This window comes from Crinia signifera, chromosome 1 (assembly GCF_055691185.1).
Source record: "Crinia signifera chromosome 1, ASM5569118v1, whole genome shotgun sequence".
Lineage (NCBI taxonomy): Eukaryota > Metazoa > Chordata > Amphibia > Anura > Myobatrachidae > Crinia > Crinia signifera.
This window is the reverse complement of record NC_139217.1, coordinates 351,276,073-351,297,160: the sequence shown is the minus strand read 5'-3', so window position 1 is coordinate 351,297,160 and position 21,088 is coordinate 351,276,073. Positions and strand designations below refer to the sequence as shown.

General features: G+C 45.7%; 1 protein-coding gene across 2 annotated transcripts in view; it reads right to left on the bottom strand.

Annotated features, from left to right (window-relative positions):
• Window positions 1–17,686: 17,686 nt before the first annotated feature.
• Window positions 17,687–21,088, bottom strand: part of CABP1 (calcium binding protein 1) — a 28,611-nt gene continuing 25,209 nt past the window's right edge. For both annotated transcript variants that reach the window (XM_083147468.1, XM_083147477.1), the window contains 2 exons: window positions 20,531–20,678; window positions 17,687–19,687 (listed from right to left, as the gene is read on the bottom strand). In XM_083147468.1, the coding sequence (XP_083003594.1) occupies window positions 19,662–19,687; window positions 20,531–20,678 (174 nt within the window). In that variant the 3' untranslated portion in view covers window positions 17,687–19,661. The remainder of the gene's footprint in view (window positions 19,688–20,530; window positions 20,679–21,088) is intronic.

The following is a 21,088-nucleotide window of genomic DNA, read 5'->3' as shown; positions in this document are numbered from 1 at the left end:
TTAATGAGGGACAAGGCTGCTGCAGGAGGCGTGGCACCACAAACAGAGGGTCTCGGAAGACTGACCAGACACAACTCGCTATACGTGGGAAGTTTGGACCAACAGGTGCAACAATGCACAAGGTCTTACCTAGGATACACAAGTCCCCTACTAATACAGGAGGTGCAACAAAGCACAAGCTCTTAACTGGAATACACAAAATCCCCTTTAAAATGGTAATGCAGCAGTGCAGAGGATAAATACCAACTTTACTAAACCCCCAATGCAGGGAATTCATTACATGAAGAGAAATATAAGCAGACAATGTAGGAGATACAGACTTATCTGATGCAGGTGGAATGAGCAGATACAGCCAGGGAATCTCCAGAGCAGGCAGGGAACATGCTGACATGCTGTAGCAGAACAGGCAAACATGGCTCTATAACTGGCACCACAGAAAGAGATGAGCTGGGTTTTATAAAAAAAAAAACCCTGCCCTCATCTGACGTGGAATGCATTCTCTGATGCCTCCATCTGCGTCCCTGCTGCTGTTCAGAACCCGGAAGCTTCCTCGCAACGTCCCCGATGCTTTTACCCTATTTCCCGACAGACGCCGGAAGAATATGGCCGCTAAAGACCCCGTCACCGGAGCTCCTGCGCGGCCACTCGCCCCAGGACGCTGGGAACAGACCCGTGCTCGGGAACGGCCCAGCTGCCCCCTAACAGTTAAATGAATATGTTTTAAAGTATTTAGTTAGAAATGTAATAAATGCAGTAAAAAAAAAGGCATGTAATTATAAAACTTATTAAATAAAAAATTATATCTGGACTACACATACCTTTTTTACTAACATATTTATATTTTGTATTGACAAAGCTAAATATATCGGTACTCTTTACCTAGAAGGGCGCCCATCGAATGCACTAAAAATCGGGTGCGACGCGATGCCCGCGATGGCCGCGATTTCCCATAGGGACCAATGTTAAAAATCAGATTGGACCCGATTTTAGTGTTCAATGCCTCAATGCCCGCGATTTTTACATAGGAAACAATGTTAAATGGGCCACAGAGCCCTAATAGTCACCGTGAACTCTGAAATGCCCCCCACAATTGTTAACGCCACCCCACAATCAACGTGAACCCGAAGCGTGGCGAGCGCAGCGAGCCCGCGAGGGGCGGCGGTACGCGTCCTCCGACCTTTTCATGCCCTACTATCCACGTCGGCGTGGAGTTGAGAATAGAATAGTGTGGCGAGCGCAGCGAGCCACCGAGCCCGAAGCGTGGCGAGGGGACGCGGATACCTTCACAGTTATACGCGTCCCCTCGCAGGCTTCACAGGTGTCCGTGGCGAAAAGCGGACACCTGTGAAGCCCGCGAGGGGACGCGTTTACCTGTGAAGGTATCCGCGTCCCCTCGCGGGGCTCGCTGCGCTCGCCACGCTTCGGGCTCGGTGGCTCGCTGCGCTCGCCACACTATTCTATTCTCAACTCCACGCCGACGTGGATAGTAGGGCATGAAAAGGTCGGAGGACGCGTACCGCCGCCCCTCGCGGGCTCGCTGCGCTCGCCACGCTTCGGGTTCACGTTGATCGTGGGGTGGCGTTAACAATTGTGGGGGCCATTTCAGAGTTCACGGTGACTATTAGGGCTCTGTGGCCCATTTAACATTGATTCCTATGGCCAAATCGCGGGCATTGAGGCATTTAACATTAAAATCGTGGTCAATCACCGTTTTTAACATTGATCCCTATGGGAAAATCGCGGTCATCGCGGGCACCCGATTTTAATGTACCCGCGATTTACCCGCGATTTTTTACCCCCGACGCCCGCGATTCCAATCGCGGGCGCCCTTCTAGGTAAAGAGTACCAATATATCTTATCAAACATCATCACTTATATATCCCTGTGTGATATTCACCAGTAATTTATTTATTGATTTACAGTATCTTATATAGCGCAGCATATTCCATTGCGCTTTACAATTGGAAACCGTGATAAAACAAATATAATCTCTGCAGTCACATTTTGCTATTGAAGGTAACAGAACACGTCTGAGCTCAATTTACACCTTTTCCCCAGTCACTGCTAACAGCAGGAAACAAACGGATATATCACAAATCTCTTGAGACTACAATGAATTGAGAAAACAAAATAACAGCAGGCAACTGAAATTGTAATGGAATATGTTGGTGTTCCATATGTCTGTATATGAAGGTGACTAACCATGTGCCTAAATAAAATACCCTAATCTTCTAGTGAGTTTTGTGTCTCAGGCCAGTATATAATGTAAGGGATATCACAGGCCAGTATATAATATAAGGGATGTCACGTGGCATTATATAACTTAATGGATGTCTCATGTCAGTATATCATATAAGGGATGTCACATGGCAGTATATCATATGTTCATAGTTACCTATCCTCTTGCATTATGCAGGAGACTCCCTGAAATAACAGCAATCTCCCTCCTTTTACCTAGCCCACATTATGTAGCTGTTACATTTTTGCGGAAAGAAGGAATGAGGTGGATGCATTTACAGATAGAGCCACCATCAGGGGGGCTGGCGGATGGGGACACGACAGAGCCGGCCCTAGCCAATTTGATGCCCTAGGCAAAATTTTGGCTGGTGCCCCCTAGCACTGCTTCTAGATCCACCTCTGATGCAACACCCTTCTCCCAGCAAAGGCAGGGTTAGGCAGGGTTGAGCACTTAAAGGGGGGGTTAGGATTAGGCTGTGGGGTGGGAGCAGTGCCATATTAAAGGGGAGCCTGGAGGGTAAGTACCCTAGGGCCCAACTCTTCAAGGAAGTCTACCAGCAAGAGCTGCTGCATAGGAATGACGTATTTAGTCTCCACCAACAGCGGGGCTTAAAGTGGTTATGGAAAGGTGGTGGAAATCACTTTCCCTGCCAGCGATCCCCCCCAAGGGCCTGGTGCTAGTGTGTTTGGTGCCCCCTACAGGTTATAAATTGTGCCCTACTGCCAAAATGTTATAAAGGAATAGTGCACGCTGAAGGTGCATGCCGAATAAAGAGGGTGGAGTATCACAAGAAATTAGCGTCGTTACACAGTAGTACCCCCAGTTCAAATTATTATGCTAGATAGAAGAATCCTATTTGCATTACGCAAGTAGTGACCCATACTTACATTACACAGCAAATAGTGACCCATATTCAAATTACACAGCACGTAGTTGTCACGTTTCGTGAAGCACCAGCTGGAGTGTAACGGAGGCTGGGTGCTTTAATGTAGGGCTGTTGCATGAATGACAGATTGGAGTGAAGCAATTGGATACAATTAAACACTTTTTAATAAAGATACTGCGGTACAAGATATGAATGATGGCATAAAGAATAACTGTAGATATTGATAAACTGAAAGAAGGCAATAATAAACAGTACTTATTGGAGAGCTTGAAGATGATTGGGAAGTTGGATGATTGCAGGATTGGATGATTGGATGATTTAAGAAAGATTGGATGATTGGATGAAGAATTGGATGGTTGAATGATTGGATGAAGGATTGGATGATTGGATGAAGGATTGGATGAAAGAGAAGAAGATGAAGTCCAGTTGAACCTGTGCTGAGTGAGATCGTAGCTGCAGGACCAGGGATGCGACAACGGATAATAACCATCAGGAATGAAGGAAGAAGATGACACCCTTTGGGGGGTTAACCTTGTCCTATCTTAATAGGCGGCAGAGGGTTCCGTGATGATATGGTGGAACAGTGGACGATCAGCAGGGAGATCAGCGAAGACTTTCACCAGGATGCGTAGGAGAGCTGTAGTGGATACTACAGGGATAGCCAGGAGTGACCAATTATGTTAGCAGGTAGACATCATTGTACTGACTGCCGTTCTGACCCGGCTAGTCAGACTTTAAGGGTAGAGCTGAGCTGTGATTGGCTGCGCGTGTGACCTCACACTTTGGAGCCGCGTAGCATAGGCTGTAGCAACCAAGAAGATGGCCGCCGCCAGATGCAGCGTCAGAAACCCGCCAGCGGAGAATATAAGCGGAGGCGCTGCAGCCGGTGCTTCCCAGCCAGAGGCCTAACATGACACGGACACCATCATGGCAGCTCATACCCCACGCCACTCAGAGCCCGCACAGCAGGAGACTGCACACCACAGCTATCACCCCATGGTGACAGAGTGTCGGAACGCAGACAGCCAGCATGGGCATCAGCAGCGGAGATGAGTACCAAGACAGAGGGTAGCATATCAGAGGTCTGTAGGACTGGGACAGCACAAGGAGTCAGGGTAGCTGAGATGGTGGTCGTGACAGTAGTGACCCATAATAACATTACACAGCATGTAGTAGTGTTGCCATAAGGTGTATTTTGCAGGGCGCCGCTCCCTGCCCATATTTTACTTATTACCATGCCCTGCCCCTTTTAGAAGTAGTACTATGTGCCCTCCACAGTGCTGGTCATCAGAGGAGGGCAGCGCTGAGCAGCCTGTCAGCACGGTGGAGGATGGCTGGATGAGCTCACATGCTGCTAAATTCAGGAGCAGTGTGTAAGCTCTTCCAGCCACATCCCGCCCCTCGCTGCGCTGACAGGCGCAGGTGAGTTTTCAGGAAACGCAGCTGGGGGAGCCCTGCATTCTATGTCTCCAGCAGTGTACTGCCAGCCGGACTCTGAGGCTGATCGACTCCCTCTATCACCTTCACTCACTGTCCGTCCATCTGTGTCCAGGTCCTGCGTTGATTCAGCTTTCTAATACATTCAGAACGTGCGTCGGTACGACTGGGGGATGACAGGGACACGGAAAACACTATAGAGAATGAAGAGCCGGAGCTTCCAGAAGTGACATCATCCGGATAACACTGACAGCATGGTGTGCTGTCCCTCCCAGCACGCGCAACGGTGGCTGGCGGAGGTGGGAGAGACAGTGTGTCAGTAGTAGCACTGAGATACCTGGCCGCGTCACGTAGGGGTTCGCAGCGGCTGGCCGGGCGGAAGTACAGTACAGTAGCTGCGCCTGTGGCTGCAGTGCCAGGGCAGCACGCTGAGTAAAGTATGTATATGTCTTTAGAACGCCGTTGCCCAGCAAAGATGCTGCCCCTAGGCATAGGCTGCCGCCCTAGGCAATTGCCTAGCATGCCTATGCCTAGGGCCGGCCCTGGGACACGAAACGGCTCACTCGGTCACACGTCCCCGTCAGCAAGGCAGCGGGGACAGGGGCGTAACTAACTATTTAGTGCCCCCCCCCCCGCCGCACGTTTATTCTGCCCCCCCCCCCCAAACACACCTAACCTGCCCCCCCCCTTCTTACCCGCGGTCTGCGTCTCGCCCGGCTCTCTGTCAGGACCTTCCTGACGTCACGGTCCCGGCCGGCTCCTGCTGCTACAATGAAAACGGACTCTTAGAAAATGGCTGCCCCTATGCTGCAGACAGAAAACTGTCTGCAGTATGGGGGCAGCCATTTTCTAATTGTCAGTTTTCATTGCAGCAGGAGCCGGCCGGAACCATGACGGTCAGGCAGGTCCCGGCAGATAGCCGGGCGAGACGCAGACCGCGGGTAACTATAGCCCCGCAGTCCCCCCGGCGGCGCCCCCAATTTCTCTGCGCCCCCCCCCGCCACCGCGGGGGCTGCGGAGCTATAGTTACGACACTGAGCGGGGAGATGCGCAGAGGGCCGCAGGGCTTCCAGGAGAATGGGGTGCACAAGCCCCATTATGTCAGACTCTGTTGCCCAGCGGGGGACAGCGAATGGCGATAGAATCACCAGGAGCCGCTGTAATGAGACACATTAAAACATCAGCACCATTTCCCATCATTGTTAATAAAAAACAATGATCCCTATGGCTACATGTATGTCTTGTGGCCATTTATATGGAACCACTTGTAAAACACAATAGAAGAACAATCCCTGACACGTATCAGTGACTTTTCTTTAGCAAGTATAGTAGCTCTTACTAACTGTTTCGGGCTCATCTACAGATGTAGCAGTACACACCCACACTTCTAGGAGCCATGTTCACAAGCTCTTTTCACAATCTCTCCATATATGGAACTAGACACGCCCTTTGGGTGGAGCATGACATGTCCCCACAATGGGGCACTGTGCAATATTCTACTACCATCTATAATCTCCCTGAAACTAGTTTTCAAAATGTTACAGGGCAGTATATAATACAAAATATGCCAGAGGGGCAGACAGTATATAATATAATGGATGTCTCATGTCAGTATATCATATAAGGGATGTCTCATGTCAGTAGATCATATAAGGGATGTCACATGGCAGTATATCATATAAGGGATGTCTCATGGCAGTATATCATATAAGGGATGTCACATGGCAGTATATCATATAAGGGATGTCACATGGCAGTATATCATATAAGGGATGTCTCATGGCAGTATATCATATAAGGGATGTCACATGGCAATATATCATATAAGGGATGTCACATGGCAGTATATCATATAAGGGATGTCACATGGCAGTATATCATATAAGGGATGTCTCATGGCAGTATATCATATAAGGGATGTCACATGGCAATATATCATATAAGGGATGTCACATGGCAATATATCATATAAGGGATGTCACATGGCAGTATATAATACAAATGATGTCACAAGGCATTATGGGCCTGATTCATGTTTGGAAGGAATTGCACAACTGCAGCTTAGACTACAGCATGAGGCTCACCTCTTGTCACCATTGACCTGCCCATGTCACCATAGCGCTCCCCCCAAGATGACATTTCCTGATGCTGTGTCAACCAAGTAAGTTGGTGTATATGCCCTTACATGCCTCTGTTTTGAAAAAAATGGTTCTAGGTGCTGTCCTGCACCACAAACACTGCAGCTGCAATATCACAATACCCGTACTGTACACCCGCAGAATGGGTCATGCATCTGTGGAGACCCCCAGACATCATACTCTCCATCAAATTGTGGTTCACATTTGAATTAGGCCTTGTATACTATGAGGAATGTCAAATGGTAAAATATAATATAAAGGATGTCCCAGGGCAGTAATTAATATAAAGGATATAACAGGGCACAAGGGATTTACACAAAGTTTTTCATGTCCCAGGAGAAAACTGTCAGGTAGTGGCACAGATATGTATTACATCACATAGCAAGGAATTAGAGATAAAATGGACAGCAATAAACAGGGTATGGTGTCAGTATCAGTTATTAAGTTGCATCAGGTATGAGGCAGAAGCTACAAAACCTAGAAATTAGGGACCATTGCCAGTAATACACACTTGGTTTACAAAAGATAAGATTGCTATTTATGATATTCATGCATATACAGGGCTTTTCACATGGTCAGAGGCGTAACTATAGCACCGCAGCAGCCGCGGGGGGGCGCTGTGCATGTGTGGGCGCCGGGGGGCTGTGGTGCTATAGTTAGCCCCCTCCCGTCCGCCCATCTGCCGCCCGCCAATCCGCCGTCCGCACTGGTCCCGTCCCGGCTCCCTTGCTGGCTTCATTCTTCTGCTAGTGAGACGGACCACAATAAAATGTCCGCCACATATAGCAGACAGTTCTCTGAAACTGTCTGCTGTATGGGGGCGGACATTTTGTGTTGGTCCGTCTCACTAGCAGAAGAATGAAGCCAGCAAGGGAGCCGGGACGGGACCAGCAAGACAGGTTAGGCTGCGGGCGGGGGGTGCGGCGGGGGGCGCCCCCCATTAACGGGGGGGGCGCCCAATTCATAGTTACGCCACTGCACATGGTCTAACTGTCCCATCTTCCCCAGCCCGTACCAACTAATTCCTCACACTCTGGCTCTTATTCAGATCTGATTGCTGTACAAATTTGTTCTCAAAATGGGCAAAACCATGTGCACTGCAGGTGGGGCAGATGTAACATGTATAGAGAGCGTTAGATTTGGGGAATTATTTTATTTCTGTGCAGGGTAAATACTGGCTGCATTATTTTTACACTGCAATTCAGATTTCATTTTCAACACACCCCACCCAAATTTAACTCTCTCTGCACATGTTACATCTGCCCCACCTGCAGTGCACATGGTTTTGCCTATTTTGAGAACAAATTTGTCCTGCAATCAGATCTGAATAAGGGCCTCTGTCCACTGCTCTGCATAGATTTGTTTAGTTTAGGAGAATGAATTCTAGAGGTCAGGAAAATTCTGTATGAAATAGCATTGGAGATGAAACTTTACAGAGGGCAATATTCTGCTGTACTGGAAGATTAAGAAAATGAGAAAATCTTGGTAGACTGGGGTTTATAATCCAAGTTTATCTCCCTCCCAGAAGGCGGCAGTTTGATTAGTATTTTATAATCTGTGTACTGTTCATACTGTGCTCCAGCTGACATGAAGATATATTTATGACATGCACAGTCTCAAAAAATCTTGTCTGATGCAATACTCTAGATTTTTCTAAAACTGTTAAATACTTGTAAATATTGAACTAAAATAACCTTCAGATAATCACCTACTAAATAAAATATCTGTTCCTGTATCAAATATAAGAAGGTGCCAATTTAATTAGCTGAAATGTACTTATGGCTATGAGTGTGGCTACATGCATTACTTACTGTACACTGCATCTAAACTTGTCCCCTTTGCATCTAGCTGAATCAACCACCAAAACTTGTCCCCTTTGCATCTAGCTGAATCAACCACCAAAACTTGTCTCCTTTGCATCTAGCTGAATCAACCACCAAAACTTGTCTCCTTTGCATCTAGCTGAATCAACCACCAAAACTTGTCCCCTTTGCATCTAGCTGAATCAACCACCAAAACTTGTCCCCTTTGCATCTAGCTGAATCAACCACCAAGGTCTTAGGCCCTTATTCTAGTTGTATCGGACGGATGCGTATTTCGGACAGGAACAGAGTGTTCTTAGCCCAGCCTACCGTACAGATTGCTCACACCGTCCAAATGCGGTAAAACACTGACCGAACGGACCGCGAGTGAATGTTTCATGAGAATACCTCCTCCATCTGTGGGAATATTCCCCATCCTCCGATGGTCGCCGACCATCGAATAATGGACCGAGTGGTCAGACAGCACCAAGTGCTCCAGACCACACTGACATCTTTCTGTATGAAAGCAGGGATATGGGCGGGCAGCAGACATCCGGCTATGTCAGCTGTCCACCCCCCACACGTGTGTCACGGCCGCATTATCATACGTACGCTCAGCGTTTTCATGGGAACGCCCATGAAACGCCGGGCTTACGCATATGGTAATGAACCCAAACAGCCCTTCACGCCCCTCTCCACTCCCTGCTCGGATGGTTCTGTACGATCGATTTCTGCACGGACCTCACGCCGTGTTCGTAGGTGTGAGGCGTTCGCACATGCGAAGATACGCCTCTGCACATGCGCAAACACCAACCATCGGCCAGCAGTCCGCACTCGGAGCCATCCGACTCAATCAGAATAAGGGCCTTTATTTAGATCTGATTGCAGTACAAATTTGTTTGGAAAATTGGCAAAACCATGTGCACTGCAGTTGGGACAGTTGTAACATGTGCAGAGAGATTGCTTTCAAATTGCCTAAATGTTTGAGACCCGGTTTTTTTAAACGGTATTTAAAACGGTATATTACCTTTTTAAACCCCTTTCACACTGCACATAAATACCGGGTCTCAAGCAGGTTTGCAGTGTGAAAGCAGGACAGACAGTAGCTATAAGACATCGTAGTGCATATTTAATGAGCCGCTCATTATATATGCATATATGCGCGTTTGTAATGAGCGGCTCATTACATATGCACTGCGCTGTCATAGCTACTGTCTGAGTCCTATATACTGGTTCCGAGCCGTAAAACACTGCATAAAAACAGCTCTGAACCACGTAGGCTTTTTACCTGTTTGCAAATACCGGTTATTTGTAACCGGTAAATGCAGACTGGTGCTTTCACACTGAAGCTCTAACCATTTAAAAAGGCTAAAAAATCTGCAATATACCGGTTAGGAGCTGCAGTGTGGAAGAAGTATTAGAATTTCTTCTTTAGTGAATCCTGCCACAGCATAGTTGCCTACCCTCCTGCATTCTGCAGGAGACTCCCTGAAATAACAGCAATCTCCCTCTCTCCCTCATTAGTCTAGCAATCTCCCTCATGTCACCTAGCCCACATTACACTGTTACATTTTTGGGAAAAAAACCAATGAGAGACAGATACATTTACATTGAATCATAAACCCCATTTCCCAGCACTTTACCAAGTATAGTATCTCTTACTAACTGCTGTGAGGCTCATCTACATTTGGATCTAAGTAATATCAAAAGATCCCTTCCAGATGTAGCAGTACACACCCACGGTTCTAGATGCCACGTTCACGATCTCTTTTTCTCAATCTCTCCATATATGGATCTAGAAACGCCCTTTGGGTGGAGCATAACACGCCCCCTCAATGGGGCGCTGTGCAAAATTCTGCTACCAACTCTAATCTCCCTGAAACTAGTTTTCAAAAGTAGGCAAGTATGTGCCATAGGTGTTTTTTTTTTTTTTTTCTCATTTAACCCCCATATCAGGTAGGCTCAAGTGAGTGCTGTTTGTGAACAGTTATTGATAATGTGGAGATATTGGAAGCTCTTTGACCCTGGTCAGTGATAGTGCAAAAGAAAGAAACAAGACAAAACAATATTAAGGTGCAATTAGACAAAAATTAAAAATAGGGATATTTCCATCAATAAAACTTTCCGACCTAAACGTGATATTGTTTTTGGTGTCATGAATTAAAAACATAAACATATATTTTGAAATTATTTTGTTTTTACTTTGAAGAACTTTAAGGGACAAATGTAATAGGGTGTGAGAATGATAAAGTTAATGACATTTTGGGAGAGTTTTTCCATTTTTTTAAAGCGGCAATCATTTACATGCACAAAAAAAAAAAAACAGGTTGATTTTGTAAATTGCCGCTTTAATAAAAATGGGAAAACTCTCCCAAAATCTCTCACTTTCTAATTCTCACACCATATTGCATTTGACCCTATATACTTATGTAACCATAGATGGAATGTGTAATAAGCTATAACACTATTGCTGTCTTCCACGTAGCTGAATCAGTGCCATAATGAGAGATTTAATTCATCAATCCAAGCACAAATATAATGCGTGAATACAATTTATAAATAGGTGTATTCATTCCAGAGAGATCTTTATGTGTATGACCTTGGAATAACCTTTCTGCGATGATCATAATAAAACAGAGAAACAGGTCTGAGTGAGCAGTGCGGATGGGAGGGCGGAGAGGTGGTGGGGGGAGTTACTGCTGCTCATGTTGTCTGTGTTGTTAGACTGTGTAATCCCAGCCAGTATGGCTCCTTTCCTAGAGCGGCTCAGATAAACACATTGAGATTAGCAGACCAATTGGATAATGATGTCAAAGGGAAATGTCGACCTTCTGTACACAAAGAAGGTGGACACACTACAGTTATCATGCCAATACGTATTTACAGGAATCACATGCTACATCTATACATTTTTATCTATCTGTATGTATGAGTCCTTTACAAAGCAATGGGCATCAAATGGTTATTAGAATTAACCAAAAAAAAAATAGAATAAACACAGCAGTGAGCCCTGTGATAACATTATAGCTTAATCACAGGGATCACTGCAATATCCCTGCTCTCCCAGTTTTCTCTGCTCACTGGCAAATAAAGCTGTGCAGGGACCTTGCCAGTGTGATCAGCTATGTGTGTCCAATCGACACACAAGCCTATGACTGTGGGGGGGAAACATAGAAAAAATAAATATATCATACACCCAGTGATCAGTGCAACCAGGGACCAGTTTTGACCAGTAATCAGTGCACCCAGGGACCAGTGCTCTGGCCAGTGATCAGTGCACCCAGGGACCAGTGATCAGTGCACCCAGGGACCAGTGAACAGTGCACCCAGGGACCAGTGGCATTTTTTGATGATTCCGGCAGTGCTGCTGCCTTCATGGCAGGACTCCGTAAGTATTACAAAATTTGGTGCAGTGTGTGTGGTGTGGACCCCCTGGGACTCAGGGGACTGAGTGCACCACAGAGATTGCACCCATTATAAATACGCCACTGCCCTCACCCGGGATGCGGTCATTCGTCAGACTGCATTTAGGTCTACAGTCATTAGGTCGACCCCACTAGGTCGACTGGCAGGAAGGTCGACCTGACTTAAGGTCGACATGGGCCAAGGTCGACATGACTTAAGGTCGAATTTGCATAAAGGTCGACATGAGGAAGGTCGACTGGTCATAAGGTCGACATGGGTTTTTCACTGTTTTTTGAGCCGACATGTGCCGACAGGCGGTATTTCATGCCCTACCATCCACTAGGGCGTGGTGGGAGAATAAAATAGTGTGCCGAGCGCAGCGAGGCACCGTGCCCGAAGCATTGCGAGCGAAGCGAGCGATGCGAGGGTCCGATTCTCATTGCCAACTGTGTCCATGTCGACTGTGTCGACATTCGGATAAAAAAACAGTGAAAAACCCATGTCGACCTTATGACCAGTCGACCCTCCTCATGTCGACCTTTATGCAAATTCGACCTTAAGTCATGTCGACCTTGGCCCATGTCGACCTTAAGTCAGGTCGACCTTCCTGCCAGTCGACCTAGTGGGGTCGACCTAATGACTGTAGACCTAAATGCAGTCTGACGAATGACCCCATTCCCCTCACCCCTGATCCAACTTACAAGACACGAGAAAACAGCTGATTTCCCCATTATGCATTGCTCTCCCAGCATGGTGTTGCCCTTTCTTACCCTAATATGTCTCCCCATTTTATGCTATTATCCCATCTATTTCTCTGCCCTAAGATTGTTTTCAGATGTCTCCCCCAACAGTCAATAGTCTGTCAGTTTTGCTAACTTTATCAGCATCTGCCTCATAAATATGTTCTTGATCTCAACTTACCATAAATTCTCCATGTATTGCATTGTTGCCTACCCTCCTGCATCCTGCAGGAGACTCCCTGAAATAACAGCAATCTCCCTGTCTCCCTCATTAGTCTAGCAATCTCCCTCATTTCATCTAGCCTACATTACACTGTTACATTTGGGGGGGAAAAGAAATGAGAGACAGATACATTTACATTGAATCATCAGCACCATTTCCCAGCACATTAGCGGTAAACTGCTTTGGGACTCATCTACATTTGGATATAAGTCATTTTAAAAGATTTGTCTCAGATGTAGCAGTACACACCCACGCTTCTAGGTGCCACGTTCACAATCTCTTTTCACAATCTCTCCATATATGGAACTAGACACGCTCTTTAGGTGGAGCATGACACGCCCCCTCAATGGGGCGATGTTCAAAATTCTATTACCAACTATAATCTCCCTGAAACTAGTTTTCAAAAGTAAGCAAGTATGATGAATTGCCTTATACATTAGCAGAGCAGCACTGAATAGATGCTATATGCATGCGCGCAGTGTCTATTACCGGGAGACAAAGGTGCTGGCAGCATTGCCAGTGGCTCACAGGCATGCCCTCACAATGATGAAAACAAGATGTGTGGCTTGCGCTTGTGGTATGTCCATGAAGCCACTCCCAAATTGCTGAGGCCGTGCTCCTTTTTGGGCTCTTGACACATGCTTGATTTCCAACTTTACCCTGCAGAAGTTGGGAGGTATTCACACCCCAACAACACTAGCCATACTCCTCACAACTGTCAGATCCGCACAGCTCACACCCCCTGTGGCATCCCATAATACTCCCGTCAAAAATGTCAGTTACAGGCCTATGTGGCACTGCCGCTACTGGTCATCAGCTTTATCCAATGCATTTACCCCTTGAGTGGTGGGTGTTCCTGGGGCAGAACAAACCTACCAGGGTAGGTTTGCTCTGCCCCAGAAATACTACCCAGTGAAGGGGCTGCTGCTGACGATCGATCCCAGTCACCAATCGTAAAAAGTTCAAGGCCTCTTGGGAAATGATGCCTGTTGCATTGTGCAAGTGAGTGCAACTCTGCCCCTTCTACAACTCTGCGACAGAAACAAGCTGATCGAAGCCAGAGCTTACATCCCAGACCCTTCCTTTTAATGTATGGGTATAAACCCATACATTAAAAGGAAGGGTCTGGGATGTAAGCTCTGGCTTCGATCAGCTTGTTTCTGTCGCAGAGTTGTAGAAGGGGCAGAGTTGCACTAACTTGCACAAACTGGAAGAACTGCGGGTGGGGGGGGGGGGGGGGGCATTGCAATGCCTGCAATGCCTAATAGAAGCAATGCCTAATAGAAGCCTATGGGCTTCTACCGCAACCCTAGAGTTCTGATATCTACTATTTATACTTTTATACCCGAGATCCTCATGAGCTGGAATAGAAGTTGGACCTAGGACACCCTATGGATACCGAGGATTGGGAGGAAACTATACGTAGAGAGAAACCGGTTTATTTGGATGGTGCATGGATGTCTCAAAGTAAATGGAGTACTATTAATAGACAGTTATATGTTTAAAGTGATATTTAAATGAAGTATTCCAGTGACATCACACAAATACGGTGTAGTAATAAGTTACTGGGAGTTATAGAAACAGTGAACAGCAGTTTGGGGAGAAACAGACATCTCTTTTTAAAACTTAACTTTTGAAGAAAAGTGCTTAATTATACAGCATAAGATATGTATATTTTATCGTAATAGATTATTGTTTAAGACCTTCAACTAAAGCCCCATACACACTGGGTGAAAAAAGGAGGGATATCGCTCATTTTACCTCTTATGAGCGATATTGCTCAGTATGTCACCCAGTGTGTATGCACCCACCAAAGGCTGATGTGCGCGGCCGTGGGTCTATTCATGGGTGACAGGGGGACTCCCATCTGCACCCCCCCCCCCCAACATCCCAAAAAAACAAGATGTTCCTGAAAAAATCAGGACAGTTGGGAGGTATGTATACCTATTATCAGTGGCGGAACTACCGTGGGTGCAGGGGATGCAGCTGCTATGGGGCCCGGCGGCTGGGGGGGCCCGATAGACAGCAAGCACTCCCCTGCCCCGTGCTTGGGTTTTGTATTTTTTGGGGGGAACCGCGGCCACCTGTATTAGGTGAAGCTGCTCGCCGGAGGGGAGAGAGGAGAGCAGCGAGCACAGTAAGGAGCTGGGCGGGGGGATGGGCGGGGGCGCTAGTCCGGAAGAGAGACTGCGAGGAGGGACTGTCTGCCTAGCGCAGCGCCGCAGGCACGGCAGCGCAGTGGTACGGACGTTGATGTGATGTGCGGTGGTGGCTGTGGCTGTGTCTACAGAGAGGCACGGCCGCCACCTCCTGCTCCCCGCCGGCTGCCGCCGATACCCTCCCCGCCGCCTACAATCCCCACTTCCCTCCAGGCTCCTAGTGCTTCAGTACAGTCCCCACTAGGAAGCCATGGTAGCAGATACAAAGCTCCTGAGCTTTAGGAGACTGCTGCTACTTTAGCCCGTAGTACTGGCTGTCTCTGCTCTGACAAGCAGATCGGGGACTGAGTCTGACAGCCAAACTTCTGGAGACAGCGCAGGGGCATTTTGACTTTGCTGCTGTCAGTGAGTGCTCACAGATAGGCAGTCATCCTGATTGGCTGCCTGTACGTGAGCTGTGATTTACTTCAAGAGAGCGGCACATTCAAAATGCTGCTGCGCTGTCTCTACAAGTTTGGCTGCCAGCCAGACTCAGTCAGTCCCCAATCTGCTTGAGTCAGAGCAGAGACAGACAGTCCTAGGGAAGTAACACTGGTCTCCTGAAGCTCAGGAGCTTTGTATCTGGCTCCACAATCTCCTTCTATGCCGCCCGGGGGTCTTTGGGCCTGAGACACCAGTCCCATTTTCCATCTCCTGATGGTGGCCCTGCAGCAGCACGCACACCTGCCCCCCACTCCTGCTACTGTTGCATTATTAAATGGCCTCTCATACTCCCACATGCTTGTGTGCACTGCCTCTCATACTCCTACACCTGTGAAGCAGAGAGGAGCCGCGCTGCCTGAAGAGCATCTTGGGACAGAAAAAGAATTAACGCGGTAAGTTTGTAATTGTTGCCTAATGTGTAACAGACTTTGAGGTGTGTCACTTAATGTGTAACGGCTTTGAGGTGTGTCGCTTAATGTGTAACGGGCTTTGCGGTGTGTCACTTAATGTGTAATGGACTTTGCGGTGAGTCACATAATGTGTAATGGGCTTTGCGGTGCATCTCATAATGTGTAATGGGCATTGCGGTGTGTCACATAATGTGTAATGGCCATTGCGGTGTGTCACTTAATGTGTAATGGACTTTGCGGTGTGTCACATAATGTGTAATGGGCTTTGCGGTGTGTCCCATAATGTGTGAGGGGCATTGCGGTGTGTCCCATAATGTGTAATGGGCATTACGGTGTGTCACATAATGTGTAATGGGCTTTGCTGTGTGTCACATTATGTGTAATGGACTTTGCGGTGTATCTCATAATGTGTAATGGACTTTGCGGTGTATCTCATAATGTGTAATGGACTTTGCGGTGTGTCACATAATGTGTAATGGACTTTGCGGTGTGTCACATAATGTGCAATGGGCTTTGCGGTGTATCTCATAATGTGTAATGGACTTTGCGGTGTGTCACATAATGTGTAATGGACTTTGCGGTGTGTCACATAATGTGCAATGGGCTTTGCGGTGTGTCGCATAATTTGTGAGGGGCATTACCCTTTGCAGCGAGGCCACACACTTTTTTATAGAATGTGTCCATTCTTTATTTTAGAAAATATCTATTGGAGGGGCACATTTTTACTGTTCACACTAATGGTGGCCACACACCGCGGGATGCGCACTGGTAGAGACCTGAGTTAGGGGGGGCCCCATTATAAATTTTGCTATGGGGCCCACAAAGTTCTAGTTACGCCTCTGCCTATTATTCATTTTGGGACAAGTTCATGACCTGCCAATTATACAGAAGTATCCGCTCCTTGCAATGGTTCATTAAGGTGTTTTTTTTTATTTCCTGCACTCAAGCTTATGCTGGATACACACTATAAGATTATGGGCCAGATTTCCAGTTTTAAAAAGTGATCATTTGGAGAGTAATAAACAACAGCTAATCATCCCCTAACTGTTATTTTTCAACCCCGAACTGTAACATGGTAGCTAGGAGCTGATTGGCTGGTTGTTTATCAGTCTCCACTTTATCACTCGGCCTTATGGGTTAGATGTATGAAGCATTGATAAGGGAGGAGAATTTATAAATTGTCTGTTACTTTATCACCGGCCAATCAGCTCCTAACTGTTAAGTTACAGGCTGGGTTTAAAAGGAACAGTTAGGAGCTGATAGGCCAATGATAAAGTACCAGGCACTTTATCCCTTTTCCTCCCTTATCACTGCTTCATACATCTACCCCTATATGTCCAATCAGGTTGAAGTGAAAATCTGGTAAAGTATGAGAGCAAATCAACCATTTGCTCCCAAAAATGGTCATTCAGAAAATTTGGTTAATTCAAATGGATATAATCCATTATTTTCGTTCCAACCAGAAAGATTTGCAGCATGGAAATGAGGCAGAGATGTGTGAAGCAGTGGTATGAGTAGAGAAGTTTGCCAGCTTTGAGGTAACATTTATCAAGTGCATTCTATAAAATTATATGAAGCAGCTTATTGGTTGCCAAGGGCAACGTCTCGGCTTCGACATGTCTACACTGTTTCCACTCCTCCATACATGTCCCTTCTACAATTACCACCTCTTGGGCTAATTTCAATCATCGTGATCACAAAATGAAATCTCATCTTTGCTCTGTAACAACTACTATGTATCTATACATTAGAAGAAACGTCAAATGTTTATATAACAATTTATTTTTGTTTTAATGCATTGTATTAACAGCAACATGTCAACTATTTCAATAAAGGATTTTAAAGGACATTTCAGCAAGAAAATGTTTTTTTGTTAAAAAAAAAAAATCTTTGTGATGGCTGGTGAGATATACAGAGACACAATTCCATGGACTGTAACGAAATCTAATATGTATTTCAACTAATCACTTGGGAAAATAACTTGTGCTATACAACTTGATGTGTTTGCGTCAGTGCAGTTACAGCTGTAAAGCCTTAATGTGAATGGAGTACAAGGTAAAATATTCATGCACATACAATACACAGATATGATAACGTTGGAACATTAATGATGATGCAGTTGGCACTATTGGTTTCTCTTAAAACCAGACAATTAAATCCATTAAATCAAGTAGAATACTGGATGGGTAAATGAACAAGTTCATCATAAGACATAAAACACATAAGTACATACAGATAGTATTCAAAGTACAAGTATAATATAAAGGTACTGTAAATAGTGCAGGAGTAGGTATAACGGAACGACTAGGAGAACAAAACCCGGAAGTCATGTACAATATGTAACATGCATTTCCTTCTGTTATATAAGGGTCGGTAAGTATAATAGTGGTGACCATTTACAGGTTTTCCTTGTTTCTCGTGTACTAAAACACACACTACCCTGAGAACTGTGGTGGATGTCTTGGTAATGTAAAGGCCTGTTTAAAGCTGCCTCAATTCATGAGGCAGGGTGCTCTTATGCTCTCAAAAACCATTGAAATAAATGATATTGACTTGTTTGTCAGGAGAAAGTTTGCTGAATGATATTTAAATATTTCCAATGCTGGTTGTGAAAAAAAGAATTCAGATGTCTTGGTTTGGTTTACTCAGTTACAGAAACACCTTAGCTTTAGGGGGGTATTCAATCCTGGGTCAAGACAGCCATGCGTTTTGCTCGCCTGTATTTCGGCAGGTGGGATTCAATGTCCCACCTGCCAATCATGTGAAAAGGGGGCGTGCCCATGTAAATGGCCATGGATTGTCAAGATACGGCTGTGATTGGACAATCCATGCCTATTCTCGGCAAAAGGGGCCCGACAGTCGGGCCCTTTCGGGATTTGCCTCTTCAATGTTGTTGGGAAAGACAGCATTGAATAGGCGCCTGCTGCTATTTCCCCCGTCGGAAATAGCAGTGGGGATTGAATACCTCCCTTAGTCCCCTGTGATCAAAGCTATTTATGCATTGTGTCATACCAAGCACATTCACCTGTGGTAAAACCATGTTGTGCCTTGTCGCCTCACCCTTAAAATGTGTTCTGCCCTTTGCATTATTATTCATGACGCTATGAAATACCCGTCAACTGCTCAATTGCTTATTTTTCTTCGAACATCAGATAGACAACATTTATTGTATCAGATGATGCTAATGTGACTATTTGGTTAGATGTGTGTAGATAAACCCAGTGTATCTATATCTCTGCTCATAGCTGTATTCTACACATCACATTTTTTTTTTGCTGTTAGTCCACGAGATTATTATTGACTATTAAACGTCTTGAAAATTCCGGGAAGAAACTTCTATTCTATTATTGCACAAATCCTCTAAGAGATAAGTCACATGAAGGGTGCCAGTTCATGCACACTCAGGTTTGTCTTTTACATCAGTCTGTAGGCTCCTTCTTATGACCCAACAGTCAGAAAGAAGCCTGATAGGGTTGTCCCATGCAGGGTATCACATTTATAGGTGTGGGATGGCACATTATGAGTCAGAGCAGCAGGAGTAACAGGAAGAACGGCCTGTGCTTTATCCCATAATAAAAATACTGAGAAGCGGCATGGGCACTGCACCTTCTGGGCAGGGACAATATGGCTGATGTGAACACTGCCCTTCCAAGTCCATGACCTTACTGGGTGGATTAAGTCAAGTCTTCCCCAAAACGGTGCAGTCAGATGGGTGACCTGGATGCTACTTCCCCAGAGGTCAGCGAGACATCATACGGACAAACTCTAGGAAAAAGAAAAAGAAGAAAAAAAGTTGAAACAAAAAGTACAATCCTCAGTATAAAAAACAACCATCATAAAAGACAGAACATCTATCTATCTATCTATCTATCTATCTATCTATCTATCTATCTATCTACAGATGGAGCTGCTCTCGTTAGAGTGACTCCTGGCACGATGATCGCCAGCTGCCAGCCCCCACCAGCCTGCGTCCACCAGAATGGGGCGAACGGGAGCCACATTCTCGGCAATGGGATGCGCGAGAGCGTGAGATGCTCATGCGACCCCGTCCACCGGCCCTGCCCCCCGTGAGAGCGGTTCCACCTGTATCTACCTATCTATTCTTTATAAATGTCTAGTCCAGTGGTTCCCAAACTGTGTGCTTAGGCACCCTGGGGTGCCTCGGGATGTTTGCAAGGGTGCCTCAGATTGGGGGTCCATGACCAAAACAAATTATTTATGCTAAAATTGATAGGCAAAACCAGTCATGGTGGCTGATAATCATAAAAGGTATGGACAATTAGAACCATTCCCCATATGTTCCCCACCACATAACTGAACCTGAGGGTGACAGTTGAGCACAATTTACTTTATTTTTTTTATGTATCTGTAAGAAACTTTATGACTAGGGTTGTCTTAAACAAATGCTGATATTCTAAGGCGTCCTGGTCAAGAAAGTTTGGGAATCACTGATCTAGTCAACACATCCAAAATGACGTAAAGTCCACTCTCAAAACTAATGTAGATTATGAAAAAAAAATGATTTTCCTCTGGAAATTTTCCTCTGAGGATATTGCTTACCATTACCGCCTATATCAAGTTATACTACCAGTAAATGGGTATGCTCACCTTCAAAGTCCACTTGTCCATCTCCATTGAGATCAACATCACGTATAATATCCTCAATGTCCCTGTGACCAACCTGTTGACCAAGCAGCTTTTTCATGGCCTCCCGTAATTCGGTTGTGCTGATCTCTCCATCCCCATTGGTGTCAAACTAAAAACACAATTGCAATATACCGAGTTTATTAATGTGAGAAATCTATTCAGTAGTTAAGGTGCATACACATAATGCGGCTTTGACTCTGTACTATTTTGACTATTAACAATTTTGACTATGTACAATTTTAGCAATGTACAATTGTACACCTACTAGTAGAATCGAGTTGCCTACACAGTCTATTTTTTTCTTGTGATATGGACCCTGTGGTGGCCCGCATTGGCACCGCAAGCTGAATATGACCTCATAGTCCATATCAGTAGTTCATATCTCACCTTGACCCATTATTATCCCTAAACAGTTATAAATAAAATAAAAAATAGCCACCATTTCCTAATACATTCCCATTTAGATTTTCATCACAGTTAAAGTAGGCCACGGGAGACAGATTGAGAGTTGTAAAGGAT